The sequence below is a fragment of the Mus musculus genome, chromosome 17 (assembly GCF_000001635.26).
Source record: "Mus musculus strain C57BL/6J chromosome 17, GRCm38.p6 C57BL/6J".
In the NCBI taxonomy this organism is placed as follows: Eukaryota; Metazoa; Chordata; class Mammalia; order Rodentia; family Muridae; genus Mus; species Mus musculus.
Window position 1 is genome coordinate 83738035 of NC_000083.6, and position 18236 is coordinate 83756270.

The following is an 18236-nucleotide window of genomic DNA, read 5'->3' on the forward strand; positions in this document are numbered from 1 at the left end:
TACCTTGAAGTTACACCCAGATGGGCTCTGAATTTCTCCTCTGGGATCACAGGTGTGTACTGCCATGACAGATCCTGTCATTTTTAACACTGGCATTCGTCATCTTCCTTGGCAGTCCAGAGAACTTAATTTAGGGTTGAGACTGCAATGAAAAGCTTCCGTGTGAAGGTCCAAAGTGATGAGTTTGAAGAAAATATCAAATCTGCCACTCTGCCCCCTCGATTCATCCTGCTTTGATGTCTCAAAAGGCAGCATGAGTTGTAACAGCAGATTCTTTGAATTTTGTTTGTGTAGAAGAAACTGAGGAGGAGTCGGAGACGCCAGTTGAGGCCGACTTGACGGAGAAGCAGAAGCACCAGCTGAAACACAGGGAGCTCTTTCTGTCGCGCCAGTACGAGTCACTGCCTGCGACACATATCAGGTGAGACCTCCTGGAAGTTCTCTGACGTGCCCGGAAACACTGCGCCCAAAGCCCTTTTGGAAGCCCTTCCCAAACTCAGCTTGGCATACTACAAACTTCATGCTAGGATTTGATCTTAGATTTACAGGGTGTGTTCGCATGCAGACATTCTGTGCAGGGTCTGCCGTGATGCAGGCATCGTCTTGTGGCCTCATCACTGACAGTCTGAGTGTCTGTTAGCATCACACACAGCAGTGTCTAGTGAGTATTCTCCGGGCAATGCCGCACTTCTTCAGATTGCAGACACAGGACTCCAGCCCTCGTAGGCTATTTGACCTTTTATTTTCTTATGAGCATCTCTGGAATGGAAACCTTGAACTTCATTACTCGATTACTGGCATCAGCTCTGTGCCCTTCTTTAGTTTAAAAAATAAATAGGTGTGTTTCCTTTATCTTTTTCTTGACACACAGGATAGAGTTATTTGAAAGGAGGGAACCTTGACTGAGAATATACCTCCATAAAATCAGGCTGTAGGCGAGTCTGTAGGACATTTTTTAAAAAATAGTGACTTTGGGTTCTGCCCATTGTGGGTAGGGTCACCACTGGGCTGGTGGTCCTGGGTTCTATTAGAAAGCAGGCTGAACAAGTCATGGGAAGAAAGCCAGTAAGCAGCACCCCTCCGTGGCCTGTGCATCAGCTCCTGCCTCCAGGTTCCTGCCCTGTGTGAGTTCCTGTTCTGACTTTCTTCAATGATGAACAGTGATGTGGAATTGTAAGATCAGTCAACCCTTTCCTACCTAACGTGGTGTTTTGTCATGGTTTTTCCCCCCTGCAGTATGAGAATCCCTAAGACAATGAACCAGTTTGAGGGTAAAAGCTTTCCACATAGCTTGTTTCTTCATGACTGGACGTAGACGAGTTCCAGGATAGCAAGCGTATGATGAAGGAGCCGATTCTGCTCTTACAGTGAGCATCCTGTTATGGCTTCCCTTAGGAGTTAATGTATTCTGTGTGACTTGAGTCCTCTGCAAGAAAAGACCAGGTTATGTGAAAATCTTTTCACTAATCAAGCTATTTTCAGAAAGAAAACTATATATGTTAATATACATATTAATATATATATTAATACTTTTGCTCAAAGAATAGTACATGAAGACATACTGTGAGGTTATTTTATTTCAGTTTTTTATCAGCACATATTCCACGTGATAATGGTTTTCATTACGATAGTGTTATACATCATTTTTTACCTGTGCATATTTTTTTGAGATAAGGTCTCTTATAGCCCAGGCTGGTCTTTAACTTATTATGTAGCCAAGGCTGGTCTTGAACTCTTGATCCTCCTGCCCGTACCCTCCAGATGTCGGGATGATAGGCATGTGTCACTGAGCCCAGATGAAATTTTCTTAAGGATGTGCATAACTAATAAATATTTTTTTAAACCGTATGTATTAATTATTTACTTGGAAGAAGTTAGAACATGAAGATTCATTTCGAGCTCGAGAAGTTGTGGGGCCAGTCATAGATCTTCTTAGAACACGAATCTGACAAATGGTTTAAAGAATGTATCCAAAACACACAAGTGTATTTTTAATTTACCCTTCTGATAGCTTGGAATCTGTTTACAAGTAATGTTGGTTTTCTTTAACAGATTGCTTGGAATGGAAGAACGGTGTTTTTCATCTTCCATAAGGCCTGAGAGAGTGTATTGGAATATAATTATCAAGACACTTATGCAAGGCTTTACCTAGTGATGATGCTTTGAATTATGATGAAGAGACATTTATGCCTTTTCCTCTCCGTTTTCCCCGTTGAGAGCAGGGAGTGCAGAGCCACGCTTTCTCCTCTATGGCTCCCCTTTGCAAACAGCTGAAGGTACTTAGAGGCTAGCTAGGCACAGAGCCTAGCTCAGCGGCGGCCCACATGCTGGTGTTGAACAAGTGCACAGTAGAGTGGCCTTGACAGTTTGCTGGGGTTGAAGTCCTGCCCTATCTGCCTCTGCTTTTAAAGGAGAAAATTGCTGAAGCCCCATTGTTCTTTGGCAGCTAGAGGGCTAATTTGGTGAATACTGACTTTCTGTTCTCAGAGACACCATCAAATGCCCAGAATTTTCTCCCTGCTGAATGGAGCACAGGGAGAGCCTGACGGCGGTATTCTTGAGCTCTCTGGAGTAGGTGAACTTTAATGCTCACTTGCTGTAAGCCTCCCTGTGTGCCTCAGAAGCAGCCCTTTGTTCTCTCTGACTCCACTGGGAATGAGAGAGACATGGGCTTGTTCTGAGCAGAGCTAGAGATTCACCTCATATTTGTGAGATGAGGTACAAGCCGTGAGCTTGTATTTACAGGCGTGGAGGAGCTGGACAGAGGCCGTACCCTTCACTCATGTGCTGTGTCTTGGGTCCTTTAGTAGTAGATTCTATGTTGCACGTATTATAAAACACCAAGATTTATTGTTACACCGGCACTCATTATTTTACTATATCAAGTCGTTTTGTGTGCATGTCCAAGGGTTTCGTACATATGCAAGTGCGGCATGCCTTTATATGCGCGCCCTGTGATGGATGAGCAAGCCTTCCTTCATCCGCCTACACTAGGCAGCCCCTTACAGTCGGAGAAGGCCGAGGTGCCTCTAGTTAGCGTTGCCGCTTGCCTTATTTCTAAATGAATCTTTCTTCTTGCTTCGTGCTACTGGGGCTTCTGTATTCAGTTTTACCAATGGCCAGGCTTATGTGTGGTTCGTGTTCTAACAGCTATTGAGCCTTTCATGGCAGGGCTGGTTTTCATGCACAGCCTTTTATCCACAGCGACTCTCTAAGTAGATCTGTTATTATCCCTGTTTACAGTGGAGGGGGCCAAGGCACAAAACAATCTCGTATTTGCTCAAGTCTCCCACTTCGTAAGTGGCATGTTTAGATATTGTCTGATCCATACTTGCAGATACTCAGCATTAATGACTCATACAGAGCCGGTGCTAGAAAAAGATCAGACACAGTGGAAGCTGTGAGGTGACCTGCTGGGAAGGCAGGCTCTTTGACTGCCAACCCCCACGTCCTTCTTAGACTCCAGTCAGTTGGGTAGATCCAAAATGAAAACTGTTTACATATGTTGTTTGATTATTCCAAAAGATAACTTTACAGCGCTAGCTGCGTGTAGCAACCAGGAATTAACCCTCTTACCCTAGGCTTATGGATGTGTCCTTTCTCTGTCTGACATCAGCGTCTCCATATCTCCAAGGCACTAAGCCTGGCTTTTTAAAAGCTGCTAATGACAGCATTGGTACATGTAACAATTATGTCTGTTCCAGTCTGGGGCACAGCTAGTCATCATTTAAAAGACCAATTCTTTTCTTCTTGCCAGCCCCGAGATCTGGACCACAGCCTTTGAAATTGGGCTTCCGTGCGTCTTGTAAAGGTCTCCTTGGATCCCCACCGATAGCTGGCCCCAGTATGTCGTTTAGTAACAGGTTTTGGACCTGAATTGTTGCTCCCCAAGCTTCTCTTGCTGCAAAGCACGAACAGTGACGGAGACATCCTTAACTTGCATGCTGGTGGACCTTGCCTTAGTCCAGGGACCCAGTCTTCCTCCATGTTTAATTTTGGCTGTGCTGGACACCATACTCACCGCCCCCATCCTTCACTAGGTTAGGATCTAGGTTCCTGTGTATCTAAAGCCCTACTGTGCTTTTTATTTTTATTATTAAAAAAAAATACTTACTGAGTTTTGTTTAAGAGAGATTTCCTTTACAGAGTGGGCTGGCCCAGGGCTCCTGTCAGTCAATCCTGGTCATGGCCTCCTGGCTGCTGAGATTCTGCTTACTCAACTATGGGTTTTTTATTTAATTTTTTTTTAACATTTCTTTACTGTATTTGTGGGCCTGTGCACACCATAGTGTGCATGCCATAGTACATGACGAGGTGACTTAGAGTCAGTCTCTCATTTTTCCATATGGGTCCTGGGAGTCAAACTCTGGCCAGGATCAAACTCAGGTTGTCCCCTTTAGCTGATGGCTAATGCTTTTACCTGCTGAGCCAGATCACTTCCTTAAAGGGGCCTGAGAAACCTCACTTTGGTAAGAGTAGCAGGATACGCTGAAGACCCAGGTGTACAGTCTCTGTGCTTCGGAGACGGCCCGAGGCTCTCCTGAGCAGTTGTCAGGTTCATTTACAGACTGCAGACATTCACGTCCCTGTTACTGTCTCCATGCAGAGGAATGGCTACAACCACCATCTGCAGAAAGCGTCCTTGCCTAAGTATGCCATGTGGCAACTCCAAATGAGGAATTGTCTGTCTTAATTCAGTTCTGAGCGTCTCGAACAGCTGGTAAAAATCCTGCACCTTATGTGTAAAATTTGCCTAACTAGTTCTGTCCAGACTACATCTTAGACTGTAAGATCTCAGAGGCCAGTGTCTTGGTGTCCCTTTCTTTTCACTGTGGAACTAACACAGAGGCATTCAGAAATGCAAACTCGCACCGAGTCTACCTTTGACTTAAAGGAAACAAAGGTTGTTAGCAGGTATTGGGCACTCTCTTCTCATTTACATTTGACCTATGTAGACTTTGAGATGGAGGATGGCAATTAGAATGGGCTATTGTTTAAATCTTATTAGAATTAGAAGTAAAGATTGGGTGTATGACAAACAGGCTGCTCAGGATTTTGGGGGGGAAGTGACTTACTTGGAGTTGATATTCAACTTCGATGTGGGCCACAAGTGGAGGATTGGGGGTCTCTTTTTATATAGACCGTGGCCAGGCAGAATCATCTTGTGAGCATTTTGCAGCCACCATGATGGGAGGAATGAAGTGTAAGGCCAACAAGAGGTCTCTGTGAGAAGGGCTACTAGAGTTTTTGTATTAGCATCTCTGTTTGACAGCCATTAATCACCACTCATAAAAAAACGATGAAACAATAGAATTTTTTGTTGCTTATATTAGATATTAAGCTAATTGTAAGAATGATAATGATTACGGTAAGGGAGACTGTGCTAGTTAGCTTTTGTCAGAGTCACCTGGGAAGAGGGAAGTTCACTTCAGGAATTGCCTCTGTCAGAATGGCCGATGGGCATGTCAGTGGACTATTTTCTTAATTAATGCTTGGTGGAGGGCCTAGCCTACTGTGGGTGATGCCATTCCTGGGCAGATAGCACTGGGTGGTGTAAGAAATGGAGCTGAGCAAGCCAGGAGGAGCAAGCCAGTGAGCAGCATCCCTCTGTGGTCTCTGCTTCTCCTCAGTGGTCTCTGCTTCAGCTCCTTCCTCTAGGGTCCTGCCTGGTGTTCCCAGCTTCCCTCATTGATGGACTGTAAATTGTGAGATGAAATAAATCCTTTCCTCCCCAAGTAGCTTTTTGGTTATGATATTTATTGCAGCAATAGAAATTAAACTAAGGCAGGCTCTTAGTAAGCAGATTAAAGAGTAGACAAAAAAAAACAAAACAAAATTAGATGAGTCGGGGGAAGTGCCACTTGGGCCACTGAGATAGCACTTGGGGGCTGGACAAGGATTGTCAGAGTTTGAGGTGAGCCTGAGTTTATGCAAATAAGACCTAAAACATATGCAAATAAGACCTAAAAACAATCAGGAGAGCCAGAGCAAACTCGCATATACAGTGGTGTTATTTCTGTAACAAGTGGCATGGCTGGGATGTAGAGTGGGATGGTATTACCAAGGCCATTGGTGTCATGGGGGAAAGAGAACATTTTTCCTTCCTTCCTTTCTTTGTATTTTTGAGGGTGGAGGGCAGATGGGTGAAGGAGCTCATCTTCTTGGTCGGTCCTTCTGTTTCCCAGTAGTGAGTAAGTACTTTTTGCCATGTTTCTCTTTACCTGGTATTTCCACGTTGGTGCTGAGATTTCTGTCACGGCTGGAGGTGGATGGGATAGAATAAGTCTCTCAGGCACTGTGTAGGCACATGGCCTCTTGGACTGTTTACGCTGTGTCTCCTCATCCTTCTCTAGTGCACTTCCTGATGACTAAGTACTCAAATGTATGAACCTGTGTGGGGCATTTAAAGTACCACATTCCACTGTCTGGCCCTTATAGGCCTATAGCCATAGCATAACGCAAAAAATACATTCAGCCCAACTTCACAAGTCCCTGTAGTCTCAACATTGCTTAAAAAGTCCAAAGTTCAAAGTCTGTTCTGAGACTCATAGCAATCTCTTAACTTTAAAATCAAAAGGCAGACCACATGCTTTCAGCACGCAGTGGCACAGACTGTACTTACCATTCCGAGAGGGAGGAAAGGAGACATAGCGAGGAAATCCTGGACTAAAGCAAAAGCAAGCCTGAAGCCATCAGGGCACACTGTACATTCCACGTCTCTGTGTCTGATGTCAGGGTGCTCTTCGGATCACGTCAGCTCATGTTGACTGCAGCACGCCTCTCTCTCTGACTCTGTTTCTATACCCAGCTCACTGCTTTCCTTGACAGACCTCCCACTCTGACTCTGGCATCTCCGCCATCTTGGGGTCTCCAGTGAAACCCAGGCTTCCCCTTCACAGGATCACACAGTGGCTTTCCTGGGCCTCCACTAAGGAGCACCCTTATCACATGCCTGGTCTCAGCACCTTTCCTTAGCCACCGAGAGACATTCCACAACCCCTTCCTCCCATGCTTGACTCTGCAGCCAGAACCACATGGCCAAAGCGGTCAGGTTCTGCTGCTCTGTGGGGGTTGAACTTGGCCCCTTTGTTCAGCTACACCAGGACCTGCTGCTGTCTGAGGTTGAGTTGGAAGCTTAGCTGGGTGGGGTCTTGTCCTGAGGCCACCACTCCCTCGATTCCATTCGAAACCAGGCTTCTCTCTTTGAGAACTGGCATTGGCACCAGCATTTTTCCTGCTTCTCCTTTTGTCCTCCAAGTGTATATGTAGTATTTGTCCTTGTCTCACTTTCTCCTTTTCATTGTAGGTCTGCATAAGAGTGACCACTAGCAACCACATGCAACAGCCAGTACTAGGCTATCTTGAAATCTCCTCTGCCAAATCCATTAATCCAAAAATTCTTCAGCTTAGCCTCAGGCACATTTTTAGGACAATGGCAAAAAGCAGCCATGTTTTTAGACAAAATATTACAAGAATGGTCTCTAGGCCACTTACTAATATTCTTCCCTTCTGAAACTTCTTGATCTGGGTCACCACAGTTAATGTTGCCCTCAGCACTGAGGTCTCCATGCTCCTACTAGGATGGACTAGTAAGTTCTACTTAAAGCATCCAACTTCTTTTATAATCTAAAATCCCAAAGCCTTCCAATCAACAGCACGGTCAATTCTATCACAGCAATACCCCAGTCCGCGGTACTAATTTCTGTCTTTTTTGTTTGTTTGTTTGGTTGTTTTTTGTTTTTTCGTTTTTTTGAGACAGGGTTTCTCTGTGTAGCCCTGGCTGTCCTGGAACTCACTTTGTAGACCAGGCTGGCCTCGAACTCAGAAATCCGCCTGCCTCTGCCTCCCAAGTGCTGGGATTAAAGGCGTGTGCCACCACTGCCCGGCTCTAATTTCTGTCTTAGTCACTGTTCCATTGCTATGAACAGACACCATGACCAAGGCAACTCTTAGAAAAGAAAACATTTGATTGGGGCTGGCTTAACAGTTTCAGAGATTTAGTCCATTATCACTATGACAGGGAGCATGGTGGCCAGCAAGCCTGGTGCTGGAGAATAGCTGAGAGCTATTCACAGATAAAGAGGGGATGCATTGTGGTGTGTGTGGCGGGGGTGGCGATGGGGCAGAGACAAGATATCCAGTGGGGCCGGATGGCCTGGTTTGGGCTTTTGAAACCTCAAAGCCCACCCCCACACTGACACCTTTCCAATAAGGCCACACCTCCTAATCCTCATAGTGCCACTCCTCAATATTCAAACTCAGTATTCAAATATATAAGCCTATGAGTGCCATCCTTATTTAAGCCACCACATGCTGTTTGGTTGTCTCCTTTTGAGGCGATGGACCCTTCCCTGCCTCATCAGAGCCACTAGTTGGTAGCAGTCCGGAGTGGTGTGATCTAAACTCACACTATTCCTTTTTTGTAAAGTAATTAGAAAAGTTCTATGCCAAAATCCTCCAAGAGTGGCCTCTAGGCCACTTACTAATATTCTTACTAATGTTCTTTGAAGAAAAACTTCCTTTTGGTGAGCATTCAATTGTGTTGGCATTTCAAAAAAGGAAAAAAAAAACCCTCCATTATTTTTATGATGGGAGAAGGAAAATGAGTGCTGGCTTTTCTATTCAAAACCAGATGAAGGGCTGGGTGTGTGCAGGACTGTGAGCTCATGCCAAACACCAAACCCAAACCCCCAGCCAGATGGACTGTGGCAGACCTCTGTGGCCGCTGTCTTGACTGGCCATTCTTCATAAAGGCAGTCCCTCCTCCCAGCATCAGCTCCCTTTTCCTGTGGAGTCCGTATCTTTTATTCTCGGGTGGAGAGTGGTGTTTCCCTGCTGACGGACGATGTGCTTGTGTGGAGTTTGGTTTGTCCTGCTCAGTCTCATCTGTTAAAGGACTTCTCTGAAATCTTTCACCTGCTGACGGAGCCCTGGGTTTGGGGCCTTTTAATCCTCTCCTTATCACTTTAAGGCATCTCGGAAAACACTCATGTGGGCTTTCTTGCCATTTGTTAATTCATTACTATTGTGTTGGTACTCAAAATAACCCAACTCCCGCCCCATTGGAATGGTTGAAACTTATTTCATTCAGACCAGAGAATTAAAATACAGTACAGTAGGTGTGGGTGAAGCTGAACATACTTTTGAGGCTCTGATGTGGAGAGTGTGAGAGAGAATTTTATTGTCTTGGGATTTCTCTCTTTTTGAAAATCTATTCTGACTGAAGTTATTCAGCATTGGGAAAGCATTTCATACCGAGCAATACATGTTTGAAGGTATAAGTTTTCTCTAGGTGGCTTATATATGGAGGCTAATAAAAAATTAAGCTCCTATAAATAAAATGCTTTAAATACTCTGAATAGCTATAGTTAGTAGCTAGGGATAGATGGGCAGGATTGATTGAAATGGGCAGTGAAGAGTAGTTGTGCCCAGTTTGGATGAATCTTTTTGTAACCTGGAACCCAAAGCAGCAGGTGACAAGTTAGCCCGTTTGTATGTTAAGGTCACAGAAAACTGATAAGCCTTCTCGCCTCTCAGAAATGGCACGTTTGTTTTTGATGTGTGTGGGGGAAGTGATATGATAAATGAACAGGGTTCAGAAATAAAAGTATAAAAAATGGATGCATGAATAAATATCTCACTCTTGCAGCACCCATCAGTGTTTCTAGACTCTTCTGGAAACTTCCCCAAACTCTTTGCTGATGCAGAAGCAATGCAGGCCGTGCCTCTGTGAGCCTCATGCGCTGTATACTATTGATGCTGGTATGCTTTGCCCCCTCTCAGCATCCCCAGTGCCATGGAGTGAAACCCCGGGCCTCGTGATTGCTAAATGTCACTGTGCCATTGGGCCATACCTCTGCCATGCCACGTTTACTGGAGGTTGGACCTAGGTTGTATCACAGGCCAGACACACCCTGTATACCCAGCTAGAGCCCCAGCACGGTTTCCTTTTCCCTTTGACACAGTTTCTTGCTGGAACTCACTCTGCAGCTTAAGAAGTCTTGAACTTAAGACAGGGTTTCTCTGTGCAGCCCTGGCTGTCCTGAAACACACTTTGCAGACCAGGCTGGCCTTGAACTCAAGAGATCTGCCTGCCTCCGGAGTGCTAGGATTAAGCAGTTTTGAACTTGTGATTCGTCTGTCTCAGCCTCTTAGGATGGGATTATAGGCCTACATTACTAGACCAGGCTGTCCATTCTCTTTTGTGAGTGCTTTAAAAATTTGGTTTATTTAATCTCTAACGAGTGGATGTTTGGTTCATTTGATCTTTTGCTGTTGAAAACAACACTGCAAAGAATAAGTTTTACACAGTTCATGTGGACTGCATGATTGTGAATACACATTGCAAAATTTGTCAGGGTTCAGGAATTACCATACCAACCATACAAACACCGACCTCAGTTAAGCAAGAATAGCTTACACATACCACAAGACCGAAGGTTTAGGACTGAAAAAAAGGACTCAGAAGTCTAAGTGTGGTACCAGCCTGCTCTCAGGGTAGGCTTTTTATAGGAGAAACCAGGTTCATAGGTTCAAAAGCAAGCAGTGAAGTGGTATAGCATTTTGTCTAACTCGACAAAGTATTATCAGCTCATCTTTAAGCTGATTGGTCCTGAGTGAGGTAAGAGGGGTGGGGGACAGGGGAGTTTCAGAACGTTGAGTTAACAGAGTACAAGAGATTCAGCCATAACTTTTTGGGTTATTAGTAGCATTTTTCAGTGTCACCTATAGATAATTACTTCTGGGAAGTAGTGTCTGACAACCTGGACTTAATTCCACCTAATGAGTAAAATGGACACTGAATACAAAATAGTTTTGTATTCAAAATGGACACTGAATACAAAATAGTTTTAACAGTGATATTAAAAGGAGCAGGCCTCAACCAAACTGTGCCAACTAGACAAGCTAATGCAGCTTTCTGTCCTTCCTATGTCTTTCTGTCCTTCCTATGTCTTACTCCATATAAGCAATGAAACAGAACTCCAGTGTGAATTATTTAAATAGTTTTAAAGAAGCTCTAATGAAGATCATTTTCTTCTTGCACATTGCTTTAAGAAATTAGATTTTTACAATTTTCTTGGTTATCTGTAAATAAAAATTTAATTAGCCAAAAGGATGACATCAATGACTGTAAGTAATGCTTCAGGGTTCTATAGGCACCTGGATTGATTCACAGGCACATAACCATACACACGCACACACACATAGACACGCACACACACATACACACTCAGACACACACACACAATTTAAAGTTAAAACAGTATTTTCATTTAAAAATAATTTCGGCATGCTGAAGTTACTTAGTTCACCTAATTCTGCTCTTAGTGTTAACAGTAGACTGGGGGCAAGGAAATGACACCACAGCCATATGTGGGGTTTCTCCCTTCAGTCTTTCCCCTCCTCCTTCCTTGCCAGGCCTCACGCACACTAAGCAGGTGCTCTAGCACAAGTTCATCCCCATCTCCAATACGCTTTTTAAAAAAAAATAATTAAAAATTTTAAAAAGATTTACTTATTATTATATCTAAGTACACTGTAGCTGTCTTCAGACACACCAGAAGAGGGCGTCAGATCCCATTACAGATGGATGTGAGCCACCATGTGGTTGCTGGGAACTGAACTCAGGACCTCTGGAAGAGCAGTCAGTGCTCTTAACCGCTGAGCCATCTCTCCAGCCCTAATTAAAAATTTTTATACAACATATTTTGGTCATATTCTTTCCCAGCTCTTCCCAAATCTGCCCCACCTCCCTGGCCACCCAACCTCATGTTTTCTCTCTCAGAAATAAACAGGAACAACAACAAAACAGACAGACTTTAAATAAAAAAGAAGAATCAATGAGACCAAAAGACCAAAATGCCCACCAAACCCCCCAAAATAAAAAGACAAACAAAGCAACAACATAAACATGGAATCTGGTTGTGTGGCCAACTCCTCCTGGGCATGGCGTCTGCCCTGGGGTTGTAGAAATATTTAATCCCGGCCCGGGGTTTCTCCCCCACCTTTTACCATTTAGGTCCTGGATAAAAGATACACTCAGCCTTTATATTTACAATAAATCTTAGACAGTACATGAGCCAGACAACTAGCTACCCTCTTTGCTGTTAAAATCTATTTTCCTATCGATAACCCCAAGTTATTATGTTTCATCTGGACTGCTCTTTACTTCAACTGGCCAGCCTTCTGGGCCACATTTTCATGGCTCACCTAACCCATGGGGTTCTCCTGCCTCCTCCTGCACCTTCTTCTTCCCCTGTTTCTCTTCCAACCCCAAGCCTGAGAAACCTAAACCCCACCTATGTTTCTTCTGTCCAGCTATTGGCTATTGGCATTGTTATTCACCAATCAGAAATAATTTTGGGCAACCAGTTTTGGAGGCCCAATATTAGCATTAGAATACAAGCAGCTTCTGGCCAACTACACCCTGGAATGTGGTTGATAAACCCAGTGACACTCCTTTGGAGAGAACTGTTGTTCCCTGTCTCAGAAGGTGTTGATTGCAAATAGCTTCTTGGTTAAGGGTGGGACCCTGTCTTAGTTAGGGTTCTACTGCTGCAAAGAGACACTAAGAACAACACAACTCTTATAAAGAAAACCATTTAATTGGGGCTGGGTTACAGGTTCAGAGGTTCAGTCCATTATGATGGGAACATGGCAGCGTGCAGGCCGACTTGATGCTGGAGGAGCTGAGAGTTCTACATCTTGATCCAAAGGCAAGGACATCCTCTAGCAAGGCCACACCTCCTAACAGTGCCACTCCCCAGGGCCAAGCATTCAGACACATGAATCTATGGAGACCAAACCTACTCAAACCACCATAGATACTGTTTTTCTTCTTCAGTGCTGGGATCTGTCTGGTTTGCAGCTGTGCAGGCCCTGTGCATGCTATCACGGTCTCTGACAGCCCCGCCGTGTCTGGAAGATGCAGTGTCCTGGCTGAGGAGCACTCCCTGCCTTAAGTGCTGATGTACTTTAGTCTGCATCTTGGTGCGGAGTTCTCTGTCCTCACACAGTCTTCATGCCGTGAGGCTGTCTAGGCTGTCCTGATGATAACACGATGTCTCTGTCATCCGACCTGGAGAGGACAGTCTTCCTTTACACTGTTTGGAACTCCCTGTTCCTCTAATGAAAGGGGACAGGGGTCTGGCAGAGGGTTTTCCTTCTCTGAGTCCTCTTTGTTTCTTTTCCTCTTTGTTACCAAGTCTGTGTTCTTCACAGGCCACGGACACACTGGATTTCCCCTAACACTACTTGATGTTGTCTCTTATTTACAGAACCCACTGACACTGAATTTAAACTTCAACCTTCTTTTCTTGGCTTTTTAATTCCTCTTAACACTTAGAGGAGAGTGATGGAGTGTCTTCCTGGCGCTGCTGTTTGGTTTTGCTTTTGTTGATACTGGGCTCACATCACCCAGGCTAGCCTTGAACGCCCTAGGTAACCAAGGATGACTTTGAATTTGCAGTGCTCCTGCTTCTACTGCCCAAGTGATGGGTCTAGGCAGGCGCTACCCCTCTCCCATTTACCAAGCGCTAGAGATCAGACCCAGGGCTTCACGCCTAGAAGGCTCTTTTTCACCTTGGCTGTACCCTCTGCTTCCCAAATTGCCTTCTCTTAATTTTTATTAGTTAAAATTATCCTGTTTAAGTATTACAATAGAAAATAAGTATTTGAATAGAAATGTATAGAAGTATCTAAACTGTCTCTCTTCTTTGTCCCGTTCTACTTATAATCTAAAAACCTACAAAGTCACACTCTTGAATAAGCACTCTGAAATGTTAGGGATTATTAGCCTGCAACTTGTAGCTCTTAACAGTGGCTCTCAGTGAAGGATGGCCTCCCATAGAACATTAAATGGGCCCGGGAAGCTTTGCTTGTCACAATTGGATACTGATGTTATCTATGTTGCAGTTGCTGCTACCCATAATTCAGGCCCTGCAACAAAGACACGCCTATTCCCATGGCAGCCAGTGGTGCCAAGCCCAAGACACCTGATGGAGAATTAGCAGCTTTGTGTGTGTGTGTGTGTATATGTGTGTGTGTGAGTGTGTGATGTATAATATCTACATGTACTAGTGCAGTTTACCTGCTTAAGATCCTTCCTTTAGCTTTTTGTTTTTAAAAGAAATCACACACACACACAGTGAGCCTGGAACTCACTCGGGTGACTTTAAGCTTGTGATCCACTCTTAAGAGTCGCAAATGCTAGGATTACAAGTGTGGGCCATTATTCCTGCTACAAACAAATTTTAGGAAACTTAAAAAAAAAAAAAAGAAAAAGAAAAAGAAAAGAAACAGAACAAAACAAAACAGAAGGAAAAAAGGGGTCCTTCTCAACCCAGATCTTAGAAAACTTTCATTTAAAAATTTTAAATTGATTTATTATTGTTTTTTGTTTGTTTTGTTTTTGAGACAGATGTCACTCCAGGGAGCAAGCAGCTTCCTTTGCCTTCCTGAGTGCTGGGAACGAAGGTGTGCGGGGCCACGCCTGTTTTCGTGAATCTCCACACCTAAATTGGGCAGATCTACCGCTACACTCCCATCTTCCACATCTATGAGACCCCTTTGAACTTGCTGTTTCTCCAGACCATGTGCTTCTGCTCCTCTTTTCTTCTTCCTCCTCCTCCTCTGCGTCCTCTCCCTCTTCCATTTTCTCCTTCTCTCTCTCCACCTTCTGCTCCACCTTCCCTTTTATCTGCCCAACCATCAGCTCTCCTTTATTTTATAAATTTAGGTGGGAAGCAGGTTTACAGGAAAACACCTGAGTGCTGACTCAGTTCCCATTCACAACCACTCTCGGGAGAACGGAATTAACATCAAATTTAACTAGTCCCAGGGCTATCCACAGCACTCGGCCACCTAGAAAATTTGCTTTTGATCAGTGCTTTAGCATTTTAGTTGTGGTGTTGTATTTTGTTTTGTTTTGTTTGCTTTTAATTGGTGTTTTTCTTTGACTAGTACTTCACCCTAGCGATCTGAGAGAGAGGCCTTGTCTGGTGCGTGTTCTTGTAGTGTTTGGCTTTGCATGTTTGCATGGTTATTGTGGCTTAGAGTAAACTGTTCTTAAACCAATGGACAATAACTTTGAAAGTATTTGTCATCCGTCCTTCTACCTTTTATAATTGAAGTTTCTCAGCCTGACATGGTGGCACACACCTTTAATCTCAGCACTTGAGAAGCAGGTCTGCATCTGTGAATTCAAGGCAAGCCAGGGCTACATAGTACCTGCCTCTTACTTCTGAAGTCACCCTCAGGGCTCCACCCTAGGCCTCAATTCCAGGATGTGGGAACCTTACTTTGCCCCTTGCTCTGCAGGAGTCATTTAAAGCTGAATCAGCCTTTACAATAGTCCCAGGAGTGGTCAGTTGGTTACATCCTGAATGCACATTATTTCCAGGTTCCCATAAAGAGGTCTGACTGTTATTGTATGTGCTCTTTGTATAGGGATGACCGAAGACCCCTTTTGCGCGATTTCACCTCAATGCTTTTTTCATAGCCTGAGAGTCTCACTGTTAGCCTGAGGCTTTCACTGGGTTTCTTTCTTTTGTAGTGTATAATTAGGAAGCGCCTGTAAGGTGTCTTTTGTAATGATTTTCTGTCTAGTAACGTTGCCAGGACTGGCTGGCCTCTAAATGCCTGTCACCAGGCTTTATTGTACGGGTCACTGGAGACCAGGACTGTAAAGTTGATCTGAAGAGTCTCAGTATGTCCCTGGCTGTCATCGAGACTTTCATCTACACTCAGGATCTGAGTGTCCCTAGCTAGTATGTAACCACTGAGACTGTAACACCTGTCGTGTGTTCCTTTCTTTACCAGGGGGAAGTGCAGCGTGGCCCTGCTGAATGAGACAGAATCCGTGTTGTCATACCTTGACAAGGAGGTAATTTGCAGCCGTCTCCGCTTTTGTTTTCTCTCCGTTACTTCACACGAAGCCCACACTTTGGATGTCCTTTTGGGCCAGCGTGTTATTGTGCCTTCCTTGCAAGGCGACACCAACCAGAGTGCATTTCGGCAGTAGCATTGTCCAGGCTAAAGGCAGAGTCATCAAAAGCAGTGGCCTTTGCCACTTGCCAGTGAGAGGCTCAGGACAGAGATGTGGGTGTTTATCTCTGAGCCTCGTTCCTTCTCACTCTGGCCCTAGGTTTTGAGTAAATGGCTCACGCTCTAGGGGCTCTGCAGAATTCCTAAGAGTTTAGTGGCCTGGTCACTCTGCTTATTAACTCTTGGGCACTGGAGGCTTTTTTGGTTATGTTGTCTTTAAAAATTATTATTACTATATGTTTGTGTGTCTGCCCACATGCACATACATGGAATGGCTACAGGGCAGACATGGATGCTATTGTGTGCATAAGGAGGTCACAGGACACCTTGGTAGACTCACTTCTGTACAGCTACCTTTTTTTTTTATTTTAAGATTTATTTATTTATTTTATGTTTGAGTACACTGTAGCTGTGTTCAGACATACCAGGTCCCATTACAGATGGTTGTGAGTTACCATGTGGGTGCTAGGAATTGAACCCAAGACCCCTGGAAGAGCAGTCAGTGCTCTTAACTGCCGAGCCATCTCACCGGCCCCCATCTACCTTTTTATGTGGGTTGCGGGTCATTAGTCTTGGACTGCAAGCAACCTTTCCCCTCTGAGTAGTCTCACTGGCCTCACTGAGCGTTTACAGAACCAGTGGAGTCTTCAGTGTGAGGGCTGGTTGGTGGTAAACGCTGTAGTTAGTTGCAGCTGTGTCTATCCTTATAGTCACGCCTACACATTACAGCTGGGACGAGAATGACAGAATTATAATAACTTGTTGACGGAATTTGCATAGTGATATTAACAGACCTCATGGATGGGGCAGAGGGATGGCTCAGTGGTCATGAGCACTTGATCTTGTAAAGGACCTGGGCTCTGTTCTCAGCACCCACTTGGCAACTTACAGCCACCTGTAAGTCCAGTTCCAGAGGATCCCGTGCCTTTTCCTGTGGGTTCAGGATTGTGTGTAATACACAGACACACATGCAGGCAAAGACGGATACACATAAAGTAAAAATAAAAACCACACACATGTAAGCTTTACTCTTGTATATTTAGTCAATATATGTGGCTTTTGGTTTGCTCGCTTGCTTGCTTTTGAGACAGTCTCACTATGTATGTATGTTTGTATGAATGCATGCATGAGCTCACAGAGATCCTCCTGCCTCTGTCTTCTGAGTGCTGGGACTAAAGATGTAACCATCACACCCCAGCTTCATTTTGTTTTTGAAACAGAGTTTTGCTGTGTTGCTCAGACTGGCCTCAAAAGATCCTCCTGCCTCAGCCTTCCTTATAGCTTGGCAAAACTCTGTACTAGAGTAATTAATGGCTTTCTTTCATATTAAAACAAATTATAAAATTTTGTATTCTTCTTAAAGATTAACGTATTCACTAAAATGGACTCTTATATACTCAGAAGTTAAAGTTACATAATTCACTTTACAGAAGTAGACCGAGCTCATCTCACTTGGGTGGCTTTTGTCTTTGTTTTCCAGGATACCTTCTTCTACTCACTGGTATACGACCCTTCAGTGAAAACATTATTGGCTGACAAAGGTGAAATCAGAGTGGGCCCAAAGTACCAAGCTGACATTCCAGACATGCTACCAGAAGGTGAGTGTGCTCTGGGTTCAAGTCCTGGGAAACTGGTGTTCTACAACTGGAGGGTTTTTGGAACCTTCATGGAAGACAAACTATAAACGGACAGTTTAAAAGTCTGAGCCTTCCAATTTTAGAAGCATAGACAGCGTGAGAGAATAATCTACTCACCGTGACTCCTTCATGACTGCACGTTAGTCTGTGGGTTGTGTGTACACGCATATGTGTGTGAGTGGGTGTGTATATCTCTGTGTGTGGTGTGTTCATGTGTGTGTGTAGTGTGTGCATGCATGTGTGAGTGTGGGGGTGTGGTTCACACAGGTTTGTGTGTGAGTGTGGGGTGGGGTAGACCAGTGGTCAGCGTCCTGTAGGGTGTCTGTCACCTTGTGAGACAGGGTCTTCAGCTGGACTGGAGCTTGTTTCTTTTACTAGACTGTCTGGCCAGCGGGTGCCAGGGATCACCCCGTCCTCCTGCTCAGGGCTGCATTACAGTCATGCACTTCTGTGTCCAGCTTCTTCCTTCTGTGGGCATGAGAAGGAGACCCTTGTGTCTGGGCAGCAAGCTGTCACCCACTGTGGCAAGCTGTCACCACTGAGCATCTCGCAGGC

The 18236-nt window shown here is 44.5% G+C and overlaps 1 protein-coding gene across 12 annotated transcripts in view; it reads left to right on the forward strand.

Moving 5' to 3' along the window:
* The window catches only part of Mta3 (metastasis associated 3), a 117553-nt gene that overhangs the window by 31872 nt on the left and 67445 nt on the right, over positions 1 to 18236 (forward strand). For all 12 annotated transcript variants that reach the window (NM_054082.2, NM_001171052.1, NM_001171053.1 and 9 more), the window contains exons 4-6: positions 295 to 421; positions 15820 to 15883; positions 17525 to 17642. In NM_054082.2, the coding sequence (NP_473423.1) occupies positions 295 to 421; positions 15820 to 15883; positions 17525 to 17642 (309 nt within the window). The remainder of the gene's footprint in view (positions 1 to 294; positions 422 to 15819; positions 15884 to 17524; positions 17643 to 18236) is intronic.